Raw genomic sequence first — 27,486 nt, forward strand, 5'->3', positions numbered from 1 at the left:
AATGGCTTTGCACAGAGGTTCCTTTTGTAAGGAATCCTTTGGCAGCATCGACCTACACGCTGGATCAAGATGGAGCAATTATCAATATTTCCTTCTGTGGATTTCCTGTGCTTTGTAGTGATTCATACGTGCCGTACAATCACTGCTTGTATGGCTTATTAGTCACAGTGTATTGCAAAAATGTTCTATTTTTTTGTTTTTCCCCTTGTGTTCAGCATTGTGGTCACAATTTCCATAGCTGTGTACGTTGTGTGGTGTCTAATGCCCGGTGCACTCCGCATTTGGACTTAAGAAATGCACCAGTTCCAAAAGGTTCAGCAGTGACACAGCATCTGGCTGTGAAGCGACTAAAAGAAGTTACCGGTGTATTTTTTTCGGTATCCACCACTGTTTGTTTTTATATATGGTGGTATTATTTATGGTGGTATTATTATTATTATTATTATTATTATTATTATTATTATTATTATTATTATGTGACACTTCAGGGAAAACGCAGTCCGTTGCTCTGTTACTGAGAAATCCAGTGTTTGAATTGATCTGCCAATGAGTCAGAAGGACTATGGTAGATCTGAAGCCTCAGTCGCTCCAGCTCTGTTCCCCATCTAGCGCCACATCCTCTTGTTTGGCTAACGACACGTTTGTTGTGTGACTTCAGGCAAAGGAGCCGCCAGTCAAGCAGTGGGAGGTGGCACTGGAGGGAGATTAGAGCTGGAGTGACAGAGGCTTCACAGATCTCCCATTGCTCTTTATTTGCATATCCATACTAATTTCTTAGTAACAGAGGAATGGACTGACCCTGTAAAGGTATTGATGGACTTTTCTTTGAAAGAATTGCATACATATAAATAGTTTGCAGTGAGAAATCCTACTGCCTCGTTAAAGATTTAGGACCAAGTTTTAATTTTTTTTTTTTTATTATTTGTAAATAACTTAGGGCTGAATGAGGGTTCTCCTGCTTTATAAATCATGTGCTGCTCCACTTAATTTCATTCATTCATTCATTCATTCATTCTCTATGGGACTGCCGGAGATGCTTGAGCCCAGTGTCATATACAATGAAAGAAGTTGAGATACGTGTTCTGGATAAATGGATGAGATATAAGGGGCAAAAAAAATTACCACCCTAGAAGTCGCCTAGTATGGAATATATACTTTCCTCTAATGTTCACAAATATAAAAATATTACAGTTAAGTACATGGATTCCCAGGACTCTGCTCTTGTGACCTTGTCAGTGGTCTGTGACTGTCAGGGCAAGACCAAACCTCCTCCTACCCGTCGGCCTGGCCAGGTCCTCTTCTAATTAGTAGGCCCAGCGCATCATCACGCAGGGCTTCTGTCTAGCGACTATGGATTACCAATGCACCAACTCTATACCAAGGTTCTGCAACTGATTTTTCTCATCTAGTAAATGAAACAAATCGGCTTTAAATTGTATTAGTCGAGGTGCCTCTATCTTCTGGTGGCAGGACCAGGAATAGCATGGTTAGCCGTGAATTGGGGGAACATGGGCTAATACAACTATATTGGTCAACTGATTTAGGAAACTATTTTTCCTGGGAAATCTCTTCAATTTTTCTTTGAAGATTGTATCTCCATACATTTTTCAGGGTGGTGTTGAAAGGTGAATGTGTAAAGTTTTCGAGTGTAGTTCCCCATAAGGGCAGCCTCCCTTACCTTGTACCCTCACGCAACACGCATGAATTTTTTTTTTTTGTGATGCAATCCTTTTTTACTGATCACTAGAACACCACCGCATTGAATCTACTAGTTCCATCTGCTTGACTAATGTGGGACATCGAGGGTCCGCCTTCCTGGAGGATAAAATATACCAAATTAACTATAGCTGCATATTGTCCCATAGTATACGCTGTGCACTCTTTTTCATGCGTTCATCTCTTCTTTTCCTTACAGGGGAGAAAAAGAAAACCAAGTTCATAGACAGTGAACTTAATCCAGTGTGGAAGGAGGTAAGCGTGCTGCACAGTTACGTTGAGGGTTTTCTTTGATTTTTAGCAAATCTCAAATGTGCTACTAAGTTCTTGATATCTCTGTTTATCAGAGAACTCTTCAGAAATGCCTGATAGGAACAGGGAACAACCACTACCCGTATATCCTATTGGGGCATATGGACGTCATAGAAGGTAGTAGCCCCTATAGTGCAGACTACATACAGGGGCCCCTCTGTTCCCTAGCATTCTATCTATGGGTTGGATTCCTTGAAAGGACCTCTGGGTCGTCTGGTAGCAAGGCCTGTTCTAGTAAATAATCATGTTAAATTTAAAGGGGATGTCTTGCCTCAGGCTGCAGGACTTTACATTGCGTGCGCCGTAAGGTTTCTGTGGTGCTGGTGGTGGGAGCAGCCGCTGCGTGATCACAAGAATGTGATTTGCATACATGCGGTCACATGGCAGCTCGGACTCGCGTATGTCTAGTTGTCATGTGACCGTATGTTTTTGAGCAAGTCTAGTTGGAATACGGCCGGAAGCATGCAAATGACATGCTTGAGATAATGACTGCCCGCGGACAGTGCCGAGGAATCCTCACGGCACGTAGTGTACTCGATGTGAAAATTCGCAAGTCTGAAGTCACATTGTGTCTGCAGACTTGTAGCCTAAGGCTGGACAACCCCTTTAATATTTGCAATAAAACTACAAAAATTTTCACTTGAATAATATTGATCATATAATAGAAAATTGGTCTTCAAAATTTGGTAGTTCGCTTTAGTTGTTTTACCGTGGCGGCCATTTAAGCAAAAAATAACAGGAAGTGCCACCATATCCTAAAAATAAATAAATAAATCTGCATGCTAGGAAAAGCCAGACTGACATAACACAAGAAAGAGATGCGGTTCCCCATGGTCAAATATCTGCCAAGTGGACACTGGTGGTAGATCCTTAATGATACACCACCAATGATTTCATGGATAACATTTTTGGAGTTAAGAAAAAACATTCTTGTGACCCTGATTGAGTGGCCGCATCAGAGCACTGTGGACCTCCTACTACCTGCGGCATCTCTGGAGCATCTCCTGATTTTTAGGAGGAGGTTTGCAGTTCTCTGGTCTACTGATGTGGCTGCTGGACAAGGGTCCTGCCAATCTTCTCAACTCTAAGCAACCTATATAGCCAAGATGAGATGTTTATAAAGAGCATAATTGGGTAGATTTTTGTGATATTATTTTTTTTTTTTTTTTTATTTTTTTTTTTTTCTAGGGATCTTTATAGCCTTCATTTTTCCACATCAGGGAAATGGTTCAAATTTGCTGCATTCACAAAATTAAGTATTTTGGCTGACATTACAGACCGTAACTTCTGTATGCAAGCAAACCATCCTAATTTCCTTTATTCCTTCCTAACTAGGCATAACTATGCCGTACGGAAGTCCGCAAACTTGGTTAGAACTCATGAACCATAAAAGAAAACCATATCTAAAAGCCATGAGATATAAAAAATTTGGTTGTGATTAAAAGAATATTGTGCCGTGATCTGGAATGGTGACATGGAGTTCACTTGCAGGGCACAAAACAAAATTATCCCTTACTTTACTCCGCAAAAAAAAAATAAAGGCAAACAACTCATTCCATAATTGCTACACATCAGCCCATTACAAATAAAAAATTAAAAGGCATTTTTCTACAGGTTTATGCTTCCCAATCCTGAAATGAGGACAGAGACCCTGATTCCAGCACTTAGTCACTTACCGGGTTTCATGCTGCAGATCAGCTAATCTTCCCAGTGATGTGTTCGGTAAAACCCTGCCTAGACCACTGATTGACAACTTTGTCAAAACTGTGCACAGGCAGAAAGCTGCTAATTTGTGGGTCGGGAGCCTTGAATAGCTGGAAGTCACGAATATTGAGGTTTACATTGCAACAGGTACTGTAATAATTGAGAAGACTAGCAGAGCCTCAGATGTGTTTTATTAAAGCAGTTCAGTAAGGGACCCAGCACTGGAATCTGGATCTCTGTCCCTACTTTATGATGCTCTTGGATTGGGCAGCAAAAACCTGGTGAAGGATTCCCTTTAAAATTTGATTGTAGAAATATTATAAAACTGTTTAAGAAATTATGGCCATTATTGAATCACATTTCTGCTTTCGCAATTTGTTCGTTATGTGTTTTCAATAGTATAATTTCTCTGATGATACAAATAATTTTTGATGTAGGTAATGAAAGAACTAATGACCTAAAGCCATATATCTTTGGCCCCCAGCACTTAAAGGGGTTGACATATTTGGGACATTTGACATGCCGACCCAAGAGGCCATAAGTGCTGGATAATTTCACCCTCTTGTATTCCGAGAACAAATCCCGTTGCGCGCTTTCAGGGTCGCGTTGAGCGTGCATGCGCGGCTCTCTTCCTTTCTTTGGGAGCGCTGTAAATTGGTGAGTGTGCTTGCTCTTTAGTTTTTCAAGCACCCATAGAAATTCGGGTACAGGTGGGAGAGGAGGATCCATTAGGGTATGTTCCCACCGTCGGTAAATGCTGCGGTTTCGACGCTGCATACATCCACAGCGGACAGATGGTACAGCATAGTGGATGGGATTTCAAGAAATCCCATGTCCACTACGCGTGCTCCGACACCCGTGGCTTCCCTGCGGTGACGCACATGCGGCGCGTCTTTCCAAACCGCAGCATGTCTATTTATCTTGCGGAGACGCTCATTCTCCGCAAGATAAATATCACCAGTGCAATATATAGGGCACGGTTCAGTCAACACATGCGGAATCGCCTGCGTTCAAAAGCCAGCCGCGCTTTAGACACAGCGGACATATGCTGTGTCCAAAGTGCCGCCGGTTACTGACCGTGGGAACATACACGTAGACACCTGTAACCCAGCTGCAACACTAGGGGTCCGATCATAAGTGTTTGTTTTTGCAAGATTTCTGGCTTTAAACATCTTAAGTTTCAAAATGTTTGCGTGACTCGAAGTTTTCACACCAGAAGTGTCCACCAGTCGATAGACAGGAACATTTCGGGCAGAGGCACACTCTTAATTAGGGGCATGTTACTCTACTGGCGCCCTCATTGTACAGTGTATGCCGCCAGTCTTAATGTATCGGGTCCTTATTCTTTACTGTGGTCAGATGGTCTATAGGCGCAAATAGGCTTCAGATGCCCCAGATTCGCCTGTACTACATAGTGTGGGGGCTTAAGTCACGGTCCTCCTTATGCGCTAGTATGACATCTGAAAAGGGTCGTGATAAGAGAGACATTTAAACTTTTTAATTTTAGCTGTTTTCTTGGGAAGCTGTATTTTTTTCACCATATTTTATATTGTGTGTCTATACTCTCCATTCACTTTCTAGAGTCTGGAACTTATCGGCGTGCAGGGAAACTAATTGAATTTTGGATCTCATGACCCGGGGTGGAGAATGAGTTTTGTTTGATAGTTTCTTAGTGGTATAATGTGACATAGTTGTGGTTTACGTACGGCTACATATATCCTGTTTCACACTTTTCTCTTCCAGCTTATTGAGTTTGATCTGAAGGGAATACCCATTGATTATTCTTCATCATTGGAAATCGTCGTGAAGGATTTTGAAACTATCGGAAAAGACAAGTAGGTTATCTGCCTCTTATGTGTTGCATGTAAATTGTACTGCCTGCTGTTGGGAAGCCACAAGATTTCCGAAAGCATATCCAAATGGTCATAGACAGTCAGAGCATGCTGGGAGTGGTAGTGCCTCAGCTGTAGAGTGATGGCTGCTTTACTGCATACATTATGTGTGTATGTATATAGATATCTATATATCCTATATACATACGCAGCTCTGGCAAAAATAAGACACCACTGCAAAATTTTCAGTGTCTGATTTTTCTCTTTATAGGTATATTTTTGAGTAAAATGTAAATTGGTCTTTTATTCTATAAACTACTGTCATGTCTTCGAATTTCCAAGCAATACATTTTGTATTTATTTTCAGAAAATGAGAAATGGTCAAAATAGCAAAAAAAATGCAGGGCTTGCAGACCTCAGATAATGCTAAGAAAACAAGTTCATAATCATTTAGAAACAATAATACTAATGTTTTAACTCAGGAAGAGTTCAGAAATCAATATTTTGTGAAATGACCATGATTGTTAATCACAGCTTTCATGCATCTTGGCTGCTTTCCACCAGTCTTTCACAATGCTTTTGAGTGACCTTATGTCACTCCTGGTAAAAAAAAAAAAAAATAAAAAAAAATTAAGCAGTCCTTCTTTGTTTGATGGCTTGTGACTATCCAGCTTCCTCTTGATTACATTCCAGAGGTTTTCAATGGGGTTCAGGTCTGGAGATTGGGCTGGTCATGACAGGGATTTGAAGTTTGCCAAAGACCATAAGGTTTGGACCAAAGAAGACTGGAGTAAGGTAATCTTCTCTGATGAGTCTAAATTGCAGCTTTACTCAATACCTGGTTGTCTAAAGGTTAGATGGAGACCTGGAGAGGCGTACAAGCCACAGTGTCTTGCACCCACTGTGAAATTTGGTGGAGGATCGGTGCTGATGTGGGGATGCTTCACCAAGGCTGGAATTGGGCAGGTTAATCTTTGCGAAGGACAAGGTTATCCTGGAAAAACAGTTGATTCCTTCTGCTCAGGCAATGTTCCCCAACTCTGAGGACTGTTTTTTCCAGCAGGACAATGCGCCATGCCACACAGCTAGGTCAATCAATGTGTGGATGAAGGACCACCACATCAAACACCTGTCACGGCCAGCCCAATCTCCAGACCTGAACCCCATTGAAAACCTCAGGAATGTAATCAAGAGGGAGATGGATAGTCACAAGCCATCAAACAAAGAAGAACTGCTTAACTTTTTGTACCAGGAGTGGCATACGGTCACCCAAAAGTAGTGAGAGAGACTGGTGGAAAGCATGCCAAGATGCATGAAAGCTGTGATTAAAAATCATGGTTATTCCACAAAATATTGATTTCTGAACTCTTAATGAGTTAAAACAATAGTATTGTTGCTTCTAAAGGGCCTGTCACACTAAGCGATATCGCTATAACGTCACTGATTTTGTGATGTTATAGCGATATTGCTAGCGATATCGCTATGTGTGATACTTACCTCCGACCCCCCCCGCTGATTATAGCCGATCGCGCGAGAACGTCCTTGACCGTTTCTCGTCGTCAGCTTCCTGCTGGGCTTCCTGTGGCGCCGACGAGCGACGTGTGGACGTCTTCATCGCCTCGTCTGACAGGTAAGTAACGACCCCCGTCCCCAGCGATGTGGCTGGTGAGATCTGCCTGTGTGGCAGCTCACTAGCGACCACTTAGCGATGTACCAGCGATCCTGACCGCGTCATATCGCTGGTCAGGATCGCTGGTGCATCGCTAAGTGTGACACAGTGACAGTACCTTAAATTATGAACTTGTTTTCTTAGCATTATTTGAGGTCTGCAAACACTGCAGTTTATTGTTGTTTTGACCATTTTCAGAAAAAAAAATACAAAATTTAGTGCGTGGAAATTCGAAGACATGTCGTCAGTAGTTTATAGAATAAGGCTACGTGCACACACTGCGGAATGGGGTGCGGATTTGGCCGCGCGGATTTTGTAAAATCCGCAGGTAAATCTGCAGGTCAAAAGACCTGCGGATTGCTCTGCGGTTTTGCCCTGCGGGTTTTTCATCTCCACAATGGAGGAGATGGCAAACCGCAGCGGATTCCGCAGAAAGAATTGACATGTCAATTCTTTCTGCGGTTTCGAAACCACAGGAAAACTGCGTGGAAAAATCCGCATCGTCTGCACTGTGGTTTTTTATTCACATAGGGAATAATGGTACTGTACACCGCAGCAAAAACTGCTGCAGACCCGCAGCGGCCAAATCCGCTGCGGAACTGCAGCAGAATCCGCAGCGTGTGCACACAGCCTTAAAGGGCAATTTAAATTTTACTCAAAAATATACCTGCAAAGAGAAAAATCAGACAAACTGAAAATTTTGCAGTGATCTCTTAACTTTTGCCATTTTAATTTTTATTTACGGTATTTTACATTGTAATGGTCAAGTGTTGGCACCCTCGATATTATTCCAGAAAATTATTGCGATTAAACATATTTTTCTTATGTGTTGGAACAACATAGTAAAAAAAAAAGGCAAATTGGAGACACACACACAGACAGACACACACGCGCGCACACACACTTTCTTACACACATTGTTACACACACACACACACACACACACACACGGACCAGGTAAAATTGTTGGCACCCTCAGCTTAATATTTTGTTTGCATGTCCTTTGGTATAAATAACTACAATCAGTCGCTTCTTACACCTCTCAACTGGATTTTTGGACCACTCTTCTTTTGCAAACTGCTTCGGGTCTCTCATATTTTTAAGGCACCTTCAATAGGATTTAGATCCGAACTTATTTCTGCCACTCCAGAGCTCTCCAGCGCTTTGTTTCCATCCATTTCTGGGGGCTTCTTGAAGTATGTTTGGGGTCATTGTCCTGCTGGAAGACCCGTGACCTAGGACGCAAACCCAGCTTTCTGGCACTGGTCACTACATTGCCACCCAAAATATGGTGGTAATCCTCAGGTTTGATGATACCTTGCATACAGTCAAGACACCCAGTGCCAGAAGCAGCAAAACTACCCAAAAATGTCTTTGAACCTCCACAATATTTCAATGTAGGTACTGTGTTCTTTTCTTTGTAGGCCTCATTTTATTTTTGATAAACAGTGGCAAGGTGAGCTTTACCAAAAAGCTCTAGCTTGGTCTCCTCTTTCCACACTAGAACAATTTTGGCTTACTTGCATACATTTTGGCAAACCGCAGTCTAGATTTTTTTAGGTCTTTGTCAGCAGTGGGATCCTCCTGGGTTTCCTGCCGTAACGTTTCATTTCATTCAAATGTTGATGGGTGGTTTGCACTGACACTGATGCCCCCGAGCCTGCAGGACAGCTTGAATTTCTATAGAACCTTCCATCAACTTTTCTCTACCGTCCACGTCCAGGGAAATTGGCTACAGTGCCATGAGTTGTAAACTCCTTGATATATGTTGTGCACCGTGGACATAGGAACATCAAGATCTCTGGCAATGGATTTGTAACCTTGAGATTGTTGATAATGTTCAGCAATTTTGGTTCTCAACTCCTCAGAAAGTTCTCTTCTCCTGTTTCTGTTCCCCATTCTTAGTGTGCCACACATAATGCAAAGGTTGAATCAACTTCTCCTCTTTTTTTATCTGGATTCAGGTGTGATTTTCATACTGCCCACACCTGGTACTTGTTACAGGCGAGTTTGAACAAGCATCACATACTTTAAACAAAGTTGTTTACCCACAATTTTGGAAAGGTGCCAACCATTTTGTGCAGCCCATTTTGGGGGGTTTTGTGTGAAATTGTGTCAAATGTGCCTTTTTTTTTTTCGTTCTTCCAATATACACAAAGAAAAGAATTTTTTTTTTTTTTTTCTTCTGGTCAGAGGGGAGGAATTCTAAGGCTATGTGCACACGCTGCGGATTGGTCTGCGGATTTTTTTTATCTGCGGAACAGGTAAAACCGCAGGTAAAATGGCCTGCGGCTTATCATCTCTACAATGGAGGAGATGGTAAACAGCAGCAGAATCCGCAGAAAAGAAGTCACATGTCAAATCTTTCTGCAGATTCAAAACCGCAGCTTTTCCGCAGTTAAAAATCTGCAGCATGTGCACAGTAGAATGTAAATCCCATAGGATAACATACTACTGTACACTGTCTGCAGAACTGCTGCAGTTCTGCTGCGGCCAAAACCGCAGCGTGTGCACATTGCCTAACACTTCAGAAGGCTTTCCATCCAGATTTGCAGGCAGAAAATCTGCATCATTTTTCCAGTAGTGTTAAAGTAGATGAGAATTTACCGAATTTCACTCATGTGCAGCGGAAAGAAATTTACAGCGGGAGCTGACCAGCGCTGTGGATTTTTAGGGTGGATTCACACGCTACTGATTGTTGTAGAAATCTCTCAGGTTGTCTTCTTCACTCGAAACAATCCACTTCCAATTAAATACTACGGAACCTTTGTTACAGTTGTGGGAATTTTTTGCATTGAGGTGAATTCTGACGTTGCAGAAATTTCTGCATCTAAAAATCATTATTCAGATGAATGAGACAGTAGTAAAACTTTCTGCAACCCAATCGGCAGCATCCAAATTCATCCTTTCAGCGGAAATCTGCAGCAAAATCTCTTCTATTGGCATAATTTGTTGCTTATTGCTTTGGATCACTGGAAAACCTGCAGCAGAAATTTTGTACAGAGAAAATTTGTACAGAAATCTTCTGCAGAAAAACACACCCTGAGGCTCGCACCATACCAACTCTACTAATGTCTCCTTCTGATGTGTCAAATTTTTCGGGTGAACCGCCTTTTAAAGTTTTGTTTTTTTTTTGTTTTATTTGTATTCCCACTTTCACGTTTTACATGGCCTCCTCCTTCTCTAGAATATTTGTTTTAGTGAGCCGCTTATCTTTTGTATGCATAATTAATATCAGCAAATAGAATGGGTGGGGTGAAAGGTGCACTGCATATCTCTCTATTAAAAAATACACAAGGTGAAGGCGTGGGTCCCGTATTCCCACCGCGAGCTTTATTCAGAGCTGCTATTTGTACGTTGAGTCAACGTGTGACCATTTCTATGGTTGTAAACAAATTAAAGGGAACAACAGCTGGGAATCTGTTCTGAGCTATTCTAGCACAGCCTCACTTTTTGCACTGTATATTTGACTATTTAAATGCAAAATATCTCCATACTTATGTCACTTAGGATCACATTTGGAAGATGGTTATCCATATCAAGGATCCTAAGCAAAAGAGAAACTTAAAAGCTCTGTAATCATACTACAATGAGGTCTCGAGTTATTTGGAAAAATCCTGTTAGGGCGCCGGCGGCATTGTAACTGTAGCTCCCCTACATACAGTATGAAGGCCCCACAGCTGCCTTACATGCAATGTGATGGCCCCACAGCTCCCCTCCATGCAGTGTGATGGCTCCACAGCTCCCCTCCATGCAGTGTGATGGCCCCACAGCTCCCCTCCATGCAGTGTGATGGCTCCATAGCTCCCCTCCATGCAGTGTGATGGCCCCACAGCTCCCCTCCATGCAGTGTGATGGCCCCACAGCTCCCCTCCATGCAGTGTGATGGCCCCACAGCTCCCCTCCATGCAGTGTGATGGCCCCACAGCTCCCCTCCATGCAGTGTGATGGCCCCACAGCTCCCCTCCATGCAGTGTGATGGCCCCACAGCTCCCCTCCATGCAGTGTGATGGCCCCACAGCTCCCCTCCATGCAGTGTGATGGCTCCACAGCTCCCCTCCATGCAGTTCTTTTAAAGTTTCCAGGATGGCACCCAGCACCTTTAGAGACACAGTACCCGGCCTGCCCCTGGCTGCACGCCGCAAATTCTTTGGGGCTTTGATGTGGCGCACAGCTGCATGCAAGCGAGACCCTTGCCCTAGACAATGAATTTCTATGCAGACAAGGATATTTAAATTCACTCCGTGTAATCTAGTCTCTATATATAAAAATCAATGTTTGTGTGTGTGTATCACTAACTAATCACGAAGCATCTTTCATTTCACCAGAGCTGTTCAAAAGAAGCTAAGCTGTGATTGGTTGCTATGACCAACAGTTTTCCTTGCAACCAATCACTAAGCATCTCTCATTTCACCAGAGCTGGTTACAAGTAGCTGAGCTGTGATTGGTTGCTATGCGCAAGTTTTCCCACTTGACAACACCTCAGCAGACACTGACATGGTGGGACAAATCTAGCATCCCCAGGAACATAAGCTCCAGCCATCGTCTGTCACCCAGAAAGGAGCAGTGAGAACATGACAGAAATGAATCCCCCCCCCGTGTGGTATCTTTAAGTGACTCACATGAATGTAGGAAAGTGCACATATTAAATGTCATGTGGATTTAATATTTTCTCACAGACACTTATGCATTATGTGTTACTGTGCTCTGATGCTGTGAGGTTTTTTTTAAAGTGCTACTTTCCCCATAATTCACCTGAATATACCCATATAACACATAATGCTTTTCCCATAACAACCCATTAACCCCTTCCTGACATGCGACGTACTATCCCGTCCACGGTACCCGGGCCCGTATGACCGTGGACGGGATAGTACGTCTACCGCGATCAGCGGCGCCCACGTGGTGAGCGCCGCTGATCGCGGCCGGGTGTCAGCTGTCGCCCCCGACACGTTAACCCCTTGCACACCGCGATCAAACATGATCGCGGTGTACTGGGAGTTAAAGGGAAGCATCGGCAGAGAGTGCTCCCTCCATGCTTCCCTGAGCCCCCCACGGCAGCGCAATGTGCAGCGCTGCTGCGGGGGGCTCCTATCCTCCAGGCCCCCGAATCCAAGATGGCGACGGGGGCCTTCGGGGACCTGAGGAAGCTGGCTTCCTCAGTGCCTGCAAAGCGCAGGCAAGAGGAAGTCTTCTTCAATGCCTGTGACAGATTGCTGATCTGTCACAGTGATCTGTGATGTGACAGATCAGCGATCTGTCACAGGACAGTGATGTCCCACCTGGGACTATGTAATAAAGTAAAAAAAAATTTAAAAAAAATGTAAAAATAAATGTAAAAAAAATCGCCAAATAAATTAGAAAAAAAAAAAAATATTCCCTCAATAAACCCATTTTTTGGAAATAATAAAAAAAAAAACCCCAATAAAAGTACACATATTAGGTATCGCCGCGTCCGTAATGACCCGCCCTATAAAACTGTCCCATTAGTTAACCCTTTTAGCGAACCCCTTAAAAAATAAAAATAAAAAACGAAGCAAAAAATGATTTATTATCATACCACCAAACAAAGTGTAATAACACGCGATCAAAAAGGCGCATATAAATATCCATGGTACCGCTGAAAACGTCATCTTGTCCCGCAAAAAACGAGCCGCCACACAGCATCATCAGCGAAAAATTAAAAAAGTTATAGCTCACAGAATAAAGCGATGCAAAAATAATTATTTTTTATATAAAATAGTTTTCATTGCATAAAACCGACAAAAACATAAAAAAAACGACCTAAATGAGGTATCGCTGTAACCGTACTGACCCGAAGAATAAAACCGCTTTATCAATTTTACCGCACGCGGAACGGTGTAAACGCACCCCCCCAAAAGAAATTCATGAAACGCTGGTTTTTGTTCATTCTGCGTCCCAAAAATAGGAATAAAAAGCGATCAAAAAATGTCACGTGCTCGAAAATAGTACCAATAAAAACGTCAACTCGTCCCGCAAAAAATAAGACCTCACATGACTCAGTGGGTCAAAATACGGAAAAATTATAGCTCTCAAAATGTGGTGATGCAAAAACTATTTTACAATAAAAAGCGTCTTTTAGCGTGTGACAGCCGCCAAACATAAAAACCGCCATAAATAGTAAGTCAAACACCCCGATATCACCCCCTTAGTTAGGGAAAAATAATAAAACTAAAAAAAAGTATTTATCTCCATTTTCCCGTTAGGGTAAGGCCGTGTGCACACGCTGCGGATTAGGTGCGGATTCATCCGCGCGGATTTTGTAAAATCCGCAGGTGAAACCGCAGGTCAAAAGACCTGCGGTTTTACCTGCGGATTGCTCTGCGGTTTTCTCCAATAGAGGAGATGGCAAACCGCAGGAGAATCCGCAGAAAGAATTGACATAGGGAATCATGGTACTGTACACCACAGCAAAATCCGCAGCGTGTGCACACAGCCTTAGGGTTAGGGCTAGGGTTAGGGCTCAGATTAGGGTTAGGGGTGTGTTGGGGTTAGGGTTGGAGTTATGATTGGGGGTTTCCACTGTTTGGGCATATCAGGGGCTCTCCAAATGCAACATGGCGTCTGATCTCAATTCCAGCCAATTCTGAGTTGAAAAAGTCAAATGGTGCTCCTTCCCTTCCAAGCTCTGCCATGCGCCCAAACAGTGTTTTACCCCCACATGTAGGGTATCAGCCTACTCAGGACAAATTGCAAAACAATTTTTGGGGTCCAATTCTCCTGTTACCCTTAGGAAAATAAAAAATTGGGGACAAAAATATCATTTTTGTGGAAAAAAATGATTTTTTTATTTTCACGTCCGAGTGTTATAAACTTCTGTGAAACACTTGGGGGTTCAAAGTGCTCACCACACATCTAGATAAGTTCCGTGGGGGGTCTAGTGTCCAAAATGGGGTCACTTGTGGGGAGTTTCAATAGTTTAGGTACATCAGGGGCTCTCCAAACGCACATGACACCCGCAGACCATTCCATCAAAGTCTGCATTCCAAAACGTCACTACTTCCCTTCCGAGCCCTGATGTGTGCCCATACAGTAGTTTTCTCCCACATATGGGGTATCAGCATACTCAGGACAAATTGGACAACAACTTTTGGGGTCCAATTTCTCCTGGTACCCTTGGGAAAATAAAAAAATGGTGACTAAAAGATCATGTTTGTGGAAAAAATACGAATTTTTAATTTTCACGCCCGGGCGTTATAAACTTCTGTGAAGCACTGGGGGGGTTCAAAGTGCTCACCACACATCTAGATAAGTTCCTTGGGGGGTCTAGTTTACAAAATGGTGTCATTTGTGGGGGGTTTCCACTGTTTAGGTACATTAGGGGCTCTCCAAACGCGACATGGTGTCCGATCTCAATTCCAGCCAAAAACGTCAAATGGCGCTGCTTCCCTTCCGACCTCTGCCATGCGCCCAAATAGTGGTTTACCCCTACATGTGGGGTATCAGCGTACTCAGGACAAATTGCACAATAACTTTTAGGGTCCTGTTACCCTTGGAAAAATAAGAATTGAGGGTGAAAAGATCATTTTTGTGGAAAAAATATGATTTTTTTAATTGTACCGCTGTACGTTATAAACTTCTGTAAAGCCCTTGTGGGTTCAAAGTTCTCACCACATATCTAGATAAGTTCCTTGGGGGGTCTAGTTTCCAAAATTGGGTCACTTGTAGGGGGATTCCACTGTTTAGGTACATCAGGGACTCTCCAAACGTGACATGGCGTCCGATCTGAATTCCAGCCAATTTTGCATTGAAAAAGTCAAACGGCGCTCCTTCCATTCTGAGCTCTGCCATGCGCCGAAACAGTCGTTCCCCCCCACAAATCAGGTATCAGCGTACTCAGGACAAATTGCACAATAACTTTTGCAGTCCAATTTCTCCTGTTACCCTTGGTAAAATAAAAAAAAATTGAACCTGAAGTATTTTTTTTGTGAAAAAAAGTTAGATGTTCATTTCTTTTTAAATATTCAAAAAAATTCCTGTGACGCACCTAATGGGTTAATAAACTTCTTGAATGTGGTTTTGAGCACCTTAAGGGGTGCAGTTTTTATAATGGTGTCACTTTTGGGTATTTTCTATCATATAGACCCCTCAAAGTGGCTTCAAATGTGATGTGGTCCTAAAAATAAAATGGTGTTGTAAAAATGAGAAATCGCTGGTCAACTTTTAACCCTTATAACTTCCTAACAAAAAAAAATTTTGGTTCCAAAATTGTGCTGATGTAAAGTAAACATGTGGGAAATGTTACTTATCAAGTTTTTTGTGTGCCGTATCTCTGTGATTTAAGGGCATAAAAATTCAAAGTTGGAAAATTGCGAAATTTTCAAAATTTTTGCCAAATTTCCATTTTTTTTCACAAATAAACGAAAGTTATTTGAATGAAATTTTACCACTAACATGAAGTACAATATGTCACGAGAAAACAATGTCAGAATCACCGGGATCAATGGAAGCGTTCCAGAGTTATGACCTCATAAAGGTACAGTGGTCAGAATTGTAAAAATTGGCCCGGTCATGAACGTGCAAACCACCCTTGGGGGTGAAGGGGTTAAATATGATACTATACAGCATACAGATGCTGTACATCCATGAGCAACTCAGCCGGACAAATTACAAGTTGACCTGGGATCTTAGTGAACCACGTTTCTGTGCAATTTCACTATTCTACTTTTACTGGCTTTGACGGTATGATGTGAGATATTAGTGGTAGTAGTCCGGTGGCTCTGGCTGACGGGATGATGTGTGTGTGCTTTTTTTTTTTTTTTTTTTTTTGCAAAATTTAAGCTGCATTTTTCAGTACCAATAAAAGCTGAGCTTTCATGAGATTTCAGAAATCTCAAGCATTTTTTTTTTACCTGACTGAATTGGGAAAACTGTGTGGTTTTTTTTTTTTTTTTTAAACAGCAGCATGTCACTTCTTTCAGCGTTTTTTCACCCGTAGAAGGCAATGAGTAAGTGCAAAAAAAAAAATGCAGGTAACAGGTTTTGCTGCAATTTTGGTGCAAAAACCTAAGAAAGCTGAATATTTTTTCTTTAATACTGTCCATGAAAACAAATCTGTCATCAGCACTGCCCCATTGAATAACTTTGGTCAAAGTACGTTATCCAATAATCGGATTAACACTCTGATATATATAGTGCTGTGATCGAGCCCTTATAGTGAGATTCCTGCCATCTGCTACTACTCACCATGTGAGAGTGCCCAGAAACCCTGCTAACCCGTCATTAGGTGAGTTATATATTGTAGGATTACTGTTGTTTACGGCATATTAACCATTTTTCTCTAGTCAGTCTTTCACCTCTAAATAGAATATCTCCAAAACAAAAATGCTTGTTCTTGTCGCATGATTGCAAAAATTGTTTGATTTGCAGGCAGGATTTTAGGGCGCAGTCAGACTGCCATATAACATGGAGGACGATCGCATCGCAGTGCACGGACTGACCGGCTGCTCTCCTTACCTGAGCAACACAGCATGTATTACTATGCAGCTGTCATGGTCGGGTGAGGAGAACCACTGGCCAGTCCGAGTATTGCGATCTGATCATCGTCCGTGTTATATGGCCGTCTGACTGCGCCTTTTATAGAGCAGAAGGAGCTGATCATATGATGCATACGAGTCTAGATGGTAGTCCTATTCCGTGATTGATAGTCTTCCATTATGACTATCCATTCATTAATATCTGTCAATCACTAGTAGAGCCACCCAGTGGACTCCATATTCATACAAACCCAAGGATCTCGATGAGTAAAATACAAGCTTGACGGAATCATTTCTAGCTATTGATGAGCGAGCGTGCTCAGATAAGATGCTATCTGAGTGACCTCGTTGTGCTCGAATGATATGTTCCAGTCCGAGCGGCTGCATGTGTCGCGGCTGTTTGGCAGTCGCAAAACACGTAGGGATCGCCTGTTTGTTAGGCAATCCCCTCGTGTTGCGGGTGTCGAACAGCCACGAGACATGCAGCCGCAGGGACTGGAACATATCTGAGTGACTTCGTTGTGCTTGAAAAATATGTTGTAGTCCCCGTGGCTGCTCGACAGGCAATCCCATCATGTTGTGGCTAACAAACAGGCAATCCCTACATGTTTTGCGACTGTCAATCAGCCACGACACATGCAGCCGCTGGGAGTGGAACATATTTTTCAAGCACAACCAAGTCACTCGGATAACCTCTTATCTGAGCACGTTCACTCACCGCTATTTCCAGCAAATCTATATATCCTTCTGCTCAGCTTTTCGTCTACACCGCGCTGGCCACAGATCAAACAGAATATATAATGAGATGGGCTCCTTCTACTTATGTACAACACATGGACAGTCATTGTATTCGGTGGACTGTACAGTTATGGACTCGGTTTACCTTGTGCTTTACATATATGGTAAATGTATTTTTCATGCCTTTCCAATAAAGCTTCCTCCTCTTCCTCGTTGCAGCCGGCTTTAAAAACGGCCTCAATTATATAGGAAATAGTTTTGTCTATGGACAACAGAAGTCCAGTTCTAATACATGAGGCTGTCTCCTCTTGTATAGTTATGGTAGTTGGTTTCCTAGTAACACTAAGCAATAATGTCCGCCCCGCTACAAGGACTAACGTCGGCACATTCCTACGTTACTCATTGTTTCCTGGCGGCGTTACACTTGTGAGTTTGCAGTACATTTTACGAGGATTCCAGCTACAATTTCTCTGCCTGACGAGACTGGGAAAAGCCCTGATTGGAATCCTTACTTTTCTACATATGAACCTTTAGGCTGTGTGCCCACGTTGGCGTTTTTAAACGCTCAGAAAACCGGACTTCTTCCCAGAAACCGCGCGTTTTATTTCCGCGCATATTTTGCGTGATTTTTGCACAAAATAAGCGCGTTTTTGATGCGTTTTTCCCGCGTGGTTTCTGGGGACATTGGAAATTACTAAAAACGCGGAGCAATGCGGGAAAATAATGAGCATGCTGCGTTTTTAGCTGCTAAGGCCAGTTTCACATTTGCGCTTTATGGCGCTGCGACGGCCTGCGCACGGCCGCCGCTAAGCCCTGCCCCCTGCCGGCTCCATGCCCGCCCCATCCAGTCATCGCCGCCTACTAGCGCACATGGACGCTTGCGATCTGCGCACCCTATCTTTAGCATAGGGTGCGCAGATCGTGCTTTGGCCGTGCGCTAGCAGGATTTTGCCGAGCGCTGCGCACTTTTGAAGGTGCGCCCGTGTGCGCCGAACACAGCATGTTGCATTTCGGCGCGCACGGCGCACCATCAAAAGTGCGCAGCGCACAGCAAAATCCTGCCAGCGCACGATCTGCGCACCCTATGCTAAAGATGGGGTGCGCAGATTGCAAGCGTCCATGTGCGCTAGTAGGCGGTGATGACCGGATGGGGCGGGCAGGGAGCCGGCAGGGGGCGGGGCTTAGCGGCAGCCGTGCCCAGGCCGTCACAGCGCCATAAAGCGCAAATGTGAAACCGGCCTAAGCGTTTTCTGAGTGGAAAAAAACGCATGCTTTGGCACAAAAAGCCAAAAATGCCTTAAATTGAATGGGAAGCTGCTTTTAAGCATTTCTGAAGCGTCTGATACGGCACAAACGCTTAAAAAAACGCAACATGGGCCCACAGTCTGAGTCCAGTCCTTTGCTGAAACTCCCATCATTGGAGCTGCTTGGTTATGCTGGCCGCTCTCCCATGTTATATACTGCAGCCGTCATTCTGGAAGCGGATATGGTCAAATAAAGTTTGCTACAAAGAGAGTTTTCATGGGGAAAAAAAAAGTCGTCTTAACAAACCAGTAATAATGAGGGGTGTAGGATTAATGGGAGCGGAAGTAGAGCTAAACACCCATTAGTGTAACCTTTAGGGACACCTTTCTGGGAGAATGGTGTGCGAATCGCGTTGGTGGAAATTTTGGCCCCATTACCACTTCCACTTTCCAGGCCGTGCCCAGTCTATAGTTCTTCCACGCTCTTCATACCTACTATACACCCCCTGTAAGTGCCATAGTGTTCATAGACTGTCCAGCAGAGTCGTAGCCAGTAGTGATGAGCGAGTGTACTTCGATAAGGCGTTATCTTAATATGCTTGGGTGATTAAAAAAGAGTGTTCGACAGCCACAACACATGCAGGAATTGCCTAACAAACAGGAAATCCCTACATGTGTTGTGGCTGCTGAACAGCCGCCAGACATCCAGCTGAGGGGACTAGAACATAGTTTTCAAGCACTCTGAACACACTCGGTTAGCACACGAGCATGCTCAGATAACACCTTATCCGAGCACTTTTGCTCATCACTACTCAAAACTTAATTTCCCCATCTGACACTTATCTTATAATTTTCATCAGCAGCAAATTAACCTATCAGAATGACTAAACTAGAATACACGATGGGAACACATGAGAAGACATATTCTCCATGCAGATATTGTCTTTGGGTGAATTCGAACCCTAGGTCCCAGTACAAGTCAGTGCTACTAGCCATTGACAAAATATTTCCCAAATTTCTTTAGCTTCGCTATTACACTGGCAATAACCGACTCTGGGTTTGGGTGGGTAATGTCAGGAGAACGTTACTTGCTGGACTGCATTCTGTTAGCTGTAAAGTCTGGTGGAGGAGGGATTGTGCTGTGGGCTTGTGTTTCAGGGGTCAGCCTCACTCTTGGTTCGAGAGAAAGGAAATCTTAATGTTTTAGCATTCCATGAAATTTTTGACAATTGTAGCTTCCACCTTTTGTGGGAACAGTTTGGGGAAGACACTCTTCTGCTCTCTTTGACTGTTCAAAGCAAGGTCCATAAAGACATGTTTGAGTGAGTTTGGTTTAGAAGAACGTGACCCTGACCTCAACCCCATCCAACACCTTTTGGAATGAACTAGAACTGGTCCTACTCCCCAACATCAATGTCTGACCTCATACATTTTCTTCTGTATTTATGAGCAAAAACCCCTACACAAATATCCAAATTATGTAGAAATCCTTCCCAGAAGAGTGGATTTTTTTTTCTATTGCTGCAAATGGACCAACTCTATATTAATGTCTGTGCGTTAAGAATGGGATGTGATAACTGCACCTGTCGGTGTAACATGGAGGGATCCCAGTGTGTTGTCCATAAAGTGTATTTATTTTATGTCCCCTGTACACATTTGGTTAATGTCAGACGATATTAGTGGGCAATGGAAGGCATGCTGTCACTAAACATGGGGACAAATGGTCACGATATATGGCTTTCTGATAAATGCGTAGTCCTTATGAGCGACAGGAATAAATCTGAGGAAGTGATGCTACCAAAATGAAAGGTGTACTACATCTGGCTGAGTGTTTTTTGGTCCTAAAATATTCCAATAATTCTATAATGGTAGAAGTTTATTCTTCCGGGAACCTGTTCATACAGATATTGAGCACATTGAGTCTTGCCATATTTACATTTAGCCTTATTACACAGAATATTCATATAACTGTTGCAATAGGTGATTCGTTATATATATCATTGTATAAGGCTGTATGCACAGTGTTTTGCTTGGAGCCTGGTTTAAAAGGGAGGTGGGAACACAGATTAAGCAAAATGAACTCCCTACGTTCTCTGGACAACTCAACAATCATTCCTCTCCCCATCCTAATCCCCTATAGGAGAGAGAGACAACATAATCCTGCCAAGCTTTGTCTATGGCGATATGAACCTGTGCATGTCGAGCTGCATAGGGGAAGGGGTGCAATTTGAACTGCGCACCCTAGTGCCACCGGCATACCCTGTTTGGCATAGATATACACTCCCAGGCATTGTCTGATCCTTCGTCTTATAGCTATGTATTCCTATTATTGTTAAGCAGAGCCTTTCCGCCCAAACTCGCAGTATAAACTAAGCACATAAGGGATATAACCTTATGAAAATCTGATATGTTAACAGGTTTTTTTTTTTTTCCATGTCAGGACATGTAAAACCGGTGGGCGGAGTGGTTCACTTGTTCCTCTTGGCCACACCCGGGGTGCACTTGAGGCTTTTGGCCACACCTGGGGTGCACAGAGCAACTCAGTTGCCCTATTTGATTAAAATTCAGTTTCTGCAGCGCAAAGGCTGCGATTAGAACATGAAGTGTGTTGTGTGTTTTTTTTTTTTTTTTATATATATATATATATATATATATATATATATATATATATATATTGTCCACTACAAGACATTGCTTAGTTTATACTACTGGTTTGGACTGCTAGACTCCCCATTGGCCAGAGGTATATGGAGAAACATACATTATATTAGTATGTGCTTGTTTAGCATCTTCATTATACCCCCGCTCCCACTGCGCTTTTTTTTTTTTTTTTTTTTTTAATGCATGCTGCTAGAATTTGGTAAGTTTAGCTACGAATTTAGATTTAATGAATACAAAATTAATATCTCGCACGGTTATTGGGCAGCAAGTAGATAAGTTATTGCACAGTCATTTAGGATGGTGCTAATGGCTCAGTGAGGGTTTCTGGGTCAACAGGCCAGGAGGTCTCTTCGCACCATTAGGCTGCATTAACACAGTCTTTCTGCAGTCTTTCCAATGTCTACATTTTGAAACACAAACATGTGGCCAAAATTGTTGGTGCCCCTCGTGTAATGACAGAAAAACTCACAACGGTAACAGAAATAAATTTTATCTGACAAAAGTAATAACTACTACCCTAGCCAAATTGTCAATAGTAATGCTCACCACAAATTAAGTACAAAAAACCAAGATCACCTCCAATTGGAGTACAGATCAACACCAGAGCATTTCAAATGGTAAAATATAATTACTTTTATTAATACAAATATGAAAACATTAAAAGACATACAAGTTTCCAAAATCAGTGCAAAAAAAAAAAAAAGTAATAATAAATAAAAAAAATCTATGAACATGAAAAAATGAGTCAGACATTGCTTTTCAACCATACTTCCACAAAATTAAAAAAAAAAAATATCGTGAAATAGGCCTGGACAGAAATGATAGTACCCCTGAAAATGTGACAAAAGGGACATGTTAAAGCGAGGTGTGTCCACTAATTAGCATCACAGGTGTCTACAATCATGGAATCAGTGAGTGGCCTGTATAGAGGGCTACAGATCCTCACTGTGCTGTTTGGTGACATCGTGTGTATCACACTCAACATGGACCAGAGGAAGCGAAGGAAAGGGTTGTCTCAGGAGATTAGAAAGAACATTATAGACAAACATGTTAAAGGTAAAAGTTATAAGACCATCTCCAAGCAGCTTGATGTGCCTGTGTCTACAGTTGCACATATTATTCAGAAATTTTAAGATCCTGAGACTGTATCCAACCTCCCTGGATGTGGCCGCAGGAGGAAAATTGATGACAAATCAAAGAGACAAATTACACGAATGGTAACAAAAGAACCCAGAGAACCTCTAAACAGATTTAAAGGTGAACTTCAAGCTCAAGGAACATCAGTGTCAGATCGCACCGGCCGTCATTGTATGAGCCAAAGTGGACTTCATGGGAGATGACCAAAGAGGACACCATTGTTGAGAAAAAAATCATAAAGCCAGACTGGAATTTGCCAAACTACATGTTGACAAGCCACAAAGCTTCTGGGAGAATGTCCTATGGACAGGTGAGACAAAAATGGAACTTTTGGCAAGGCACATCAGCTCTATGTTCACAGACGGAAAAATGAAACATATCAAGAAAAGAACACTGTCCCTACTGTGAACCATGGAGGAGGCTCTTATGTTCTGAGGCTGCTTTGCTACATCTGGCACAGCGTCTAGAATCTTTGCAGGGTTCAATTAAATCTCAAGACTATCAAGGGATTCTAAAGAGAAATGTGCTGCCCAATGTCAGAAAGCTTGGTTTCAGTCGCAGGTCATGGGTCTTGCAACAGGATAATGACACAAAATGCACAGCTAAAAGCACCCAAGAATGGCTAAGAGGAAAACATTGAACTATTCTGAAGTGGTCTTCTATGAGCCCCAACCTAATTCCTATTGAGCATCTTGGAAGGTTGCCTTTTCCAGATGGCAGTTTCAGCTCTTTTCAAACACGAGACAACTGGAGCAGTTTGCTCTTGAGGAGTGGGACAAAATACCTGTTGGGAGGTGCAGAAGTCTCATTGACAGTTAGAGGAATCGTTTGATTGCAGTGATTGCCTCAAAAGGTTGTGCAACAAAATATTAAGTTAAGGGTACCATCGTTTCTGTCCAGGCCTATTATATAGCTTTTATTTATTTTTTTAATTTCTGTGGAAGCATGGTTGAAAAGCGATGTCTGACTTTCATTTGTTCATTTTCATAGATTTTTGATTTATTACTTTTGTCAGATTCAAGTTATTTCTGTGACCATTGTGGGTTTTTCTGTCATTAAATGAGGGGTACCAACAACTTTGACCACGTGTGTATGTACTGGCTCTATAGGGTATCCTGCACCAGAAGAGCTTTGAGGTGTTATGTTGGGGGTAGGTAACACCTTGCTCCACCATAAATGTACAACATACAAGGAGAGTCCAAGGCACCGCCTCGCACATGATTCTGATTCTATAAGCTGGAGTTTATACGCGGATGTTTTCTACAGTCATTGCTAGATGAAAATAATGTGCTGCATGTTGTTGACCTTGAGTTTAGTCTGCGTTAGTCAGGTGTGGAGGAGCGTTCTCTGCACACACCGGTTTTCTGAGACTCTGCTTTCTGCTCTGAGGATCTCCATATTTCATGTGAACAGTTAGTTATTTTGGCTGATTTCCCAGACTGCTTTCCAAAGAAAACTCGGCTAGCTCCTGCACGATCCTGGCACCTGTCCAAGTTGCAATCTTGATTTTTGTTCCTACTTTTTGATGACTTTGTCAGCCTCTCTGCCCGTGCACATCCTACTTCTAACGCCTCCCAACTACATGACACTTGTATTGTCGATGTTCTACCGGTGGGATAACCAGTATCCGTTTTATATCCACTCACTATACCTCCCCCAACTTACTACTCCTTAAAATAAAATGGTGACACCAAAAATTCTTTGGATAATTATGGCCTCAACATCCTTTATTTAAACAAAACTTACAATGATAAAACATTTAAAATAATATATAACATACTGGAAGGGGTCCTTGAAGCTCCCAAAATTTGGTGATTACCAAATATAAAATGCGAACATAAAATATACCATCAATTACTCCCGGCTGTTACCCCACTGGCTCGGGAGCACCATAATCACAAGGGTTCCATTCTTCACTTGAACTTCCTGGGGAGCTGACAATCCATTGCTGTTACTCCCCCCAAAGTTTCACCAGAACCATATTAATTCCAAATTGAAGAATCCATATCCTAATGGATCCCCCTTACCAATGTATAACTAACTTCATTGATCCCCCCAACCACCAAAGAGCCATCATGACCTGAAAATTCCCTTAAAATCCACACTGAAAAATACCAACGAACCATAAAGGGTGGGACTAATCTTGACCCCTGAGAGCGGAAACTGAGGGGCCCCTCCCATGACCTGGCCATATAAGTGACCCCTATACAGTATCACCCCACTATTTGATGCCTCCACACCCTCCAACCCATTGTCATGCCGGCCTCCGCCCACACCGTGGGGGGGGAGAGGGTCGTCTCTCCTCCGACCTTTACTGTAGAAACACCCTGCAGGGGGAAAAAAATGGGGAAAGAAACTGCAGCACCAGACTGGTATATGGATTAAACTAGTGATGCTGTCACCAGGAAAAAAATCTTAGTCCCTGAAACCCCTTTTTAATGAGTGTAAAATTGTATCTTACATTTTGTGAATGTGGCGCCTATAAGCGTTAACTTCGATTGCTACGATGTCGCGTGACTTAATTAATTCCAAGGACTTTCAAAGTATTAGACAATCGCTCGTATAAATGAATTTCCGTTTCCCATCTGAGTTGTGGATCCATTTCCTGATCAATAAACTATGCAGATTTTACAAGGAGGCTTTCATCTCAGTGACTTTGTTCTTTAACGTTCCAGAAACTCCATTAAGTGTAACTTCTTATGTGCAGAATATGATAATTTGGTGATTATTCGGTATTTGTTCTGGTCACGACTACCAATCGTGTACTGAGCTGACCCTTTTACTCCATTTTTGTACTGATATCCACACGCTTGAGATAGGCGGGAGAAAAAACAGAGGTTTGGAAGCCACTTATTATTAAAAATGTATTGTTCCTTATACTCTTTCTCAAGACTTGTGAATTCTGGGTAAATGGGGTCGTCTGTTTAGGATCCTCATCATATGGCAGAATGGAAAGTGGTTAGACAGAGTGTGTCTCGGTCTGGAGGACATGTCCTGTCCTGCATTACTATTGATGTGAATGGCGGAGTGAAGCGCTTTAGTTCCACTGAGGTGGTGCTCTAGGAGATTACCGCTGATGGCCGGGGGATCCCAGCAGCAGTTCTATAAAGCAAGGCGGAGAACTACATTTTTTAAAAGATTGAACTTTGTTTTGTTTCATCAGATTGATTGGAAGCACAACAATATCACTTAAGGATTTTGCTGGAGGAGGCAGTCGATCCGTTCCGTTTCGAGGCTTGGCTCTGATGAGTGACAAGGGGCAGCCCATTGGGGTAAGTTTAGTGCTTCTTTGGGGCAGGATCACACAGGGCATTTTTGACGTTTGAATCTTTAAAGATCAGTAAGAAAGAGTACTTCCTTGTATCTGCATTGCTATGGATAAAAGATGCGTGCAGGCTTGGACTGGCCCGCAGAATGGGAGAATCCTCCGGTGGGCCTCTCTGCAGGAGTAAGCAGTACTTGGCACAATACAATTGTATCACTACAGACAAAGCCAGCATCTTCTTCTTCTTTTTTTTTTTTTTTTTTTTTTCAACAATCAACCCATTTTATTGCTGTAGAAATTGTGAATGAGGATAGTCATATTTGCATGTAGCTGAAAAGTGGGGCCCCTGGGGTTGATGTTACTGGTGGGCCCTTACTATCCCAGTCCAACACTACATGTGAATCTGTCTCTTGAATCAAGAAAAAAAACAAATTTTCAAAGCCGGCTTCTCGCGGCTCGCAATCCACATGCATATTTTTATTAAAAAAAAAAAAAAAAAAAAAAGACAACTGGAAACACTTCCAATAGAAAGAGTTAGCAGAAGGGACATTCCTGACTTTATTGCTATGAAATCCTGTCTCGATGTGTTCTGATGTACCGTTCCTCTTTATTACTCCTGGAAGTGCACCCAAAACTTGACACTTTGATATTTGAATTTAAATTTGTCACACACAATCTGAAATTATTACCAAATGTATTGTCTAGATTCGCTCAAATTTGGCCGGTAGATTAGATTAAAATTGCCCTAAGGAAAGGGATAAGAAAATGCTCTTCGGTCACATCCACAACAGCCCCCTGGTCATCCAAACACGCCACTACCAAGAGTTTTGAGGAGCGCTCTTTCTTTTCCTTTCCAGGCCACTATTGATTTATCGGTGTCCTATGAACCTCCCGTGTCCCCGAACAGCAATGTGTCTGATCCCGGAGGAACAAATGTGCAACCTGACACAGGTACGTGATTAGTTTATTATATACTGTATTTCCTTGTGTTTTTGCTCACCCTTTTCTGGATGACATTGGCCTCGTGCATTGTAACTTACCGTATGCCATGTGACAACCAAGATCCGTTAAGACTCAGCCCTTTAATGACCCAGTAACATTCCTATAACACACTCTCCTATTCCTATTACATAGTCTCCATTCACTGTGGTATGACTTGGGCAAATCCCACCCCAAATTTTTGGTGTGACTATGGGTGTTTTTGGGGCATTCTCAGGGCGGAGCTTAAATGTTCATATTTTGAGATTCCAGATTTTGATAACTATTCTGCAGCCTGAAATCAGTGATGCCCAAATATTGCTAGATTAGATAAATTATGGATGAAATTGACATGTAAGGGGGTAAATAACATTGCTGGTGGAAAAATGGGGATGTTAAAGTCCATCCTGGAAATGCGTCCTCATAGCCGCTCAAAATTTCTCACTTTTAGCCATTGTTAAAAAGTTTGTGTTGGCCCCTTGCACTCCCAGCGATCAACTGATGTAAGCAATGTATAGCGTGGAGTTCTGCAGCGCCTTACCTTGCATAGTGGTCACTCCTGGGTGCTGCACTTTCTCTCCCAATCCAACTGATGTCATCAATATAAGGACAACCCCTTTAACCTAAACCTCGACATTTTTGGCCCAGGACATACTTGGAATTGATGGCATTTTTGTTTGAAATATGGACAATTCCATCAAATTTGGGACTGTTTGTAACTATAAACATCATT

The 27,486-nt window shown here is 42.5% G+C and overlaps 1 protein-coding gene across 6 annotated transcripts in view; it reads left to right on the plus strand.

Annotated features, from left to right (window-relative positions):
* The window catches only part of MYOF (myoferlin), a 195,795-nt gene that overhangs the window by 14,395 nt on the left and 153,914 nt on the right, over positions 1–27,486 (plus strand). For all 6 annotated transcript variants that reach the window (XM_073555843.1, XM_073555844.1, XM_073555846.1 and 3 more), the window contains exons 2-5: positions 1,916–1,971; positions 5,476–5,567; positions 25,674–25,782; positions 26,633–26,726. In XM_073555843.1, coding sequence (XP_073411944.1) covers positions 1,916–1,971; positions 5,476–5,567; positions 25,674–25,782; positions 26,633–26,726 — 351 coding nt within the window. The remainder of the gene's footprint in view (positions 1–1,915; positions 1,972–5,475; positions 5,568–25,673; positions 25,783–26,632; positions 26,727–27,486) is intronic.

Source organism: Dendrobates tinctorius, unplaced genomic scaffold (genome assembly GCF_039654945.1).
Source record: "Dendrobates tinctorius isolate UK_male_01 unplaced genomic scaffold, ASM3965494v1 ptg000230l, whole genome shotgun sequence".
Taxonomy (NCBI): Eukaryota; Metazoa; Chordata; class Amphibia; order Anura; family Dendrobatidae; genus Dendrobates; species Dendrobates tinctorius.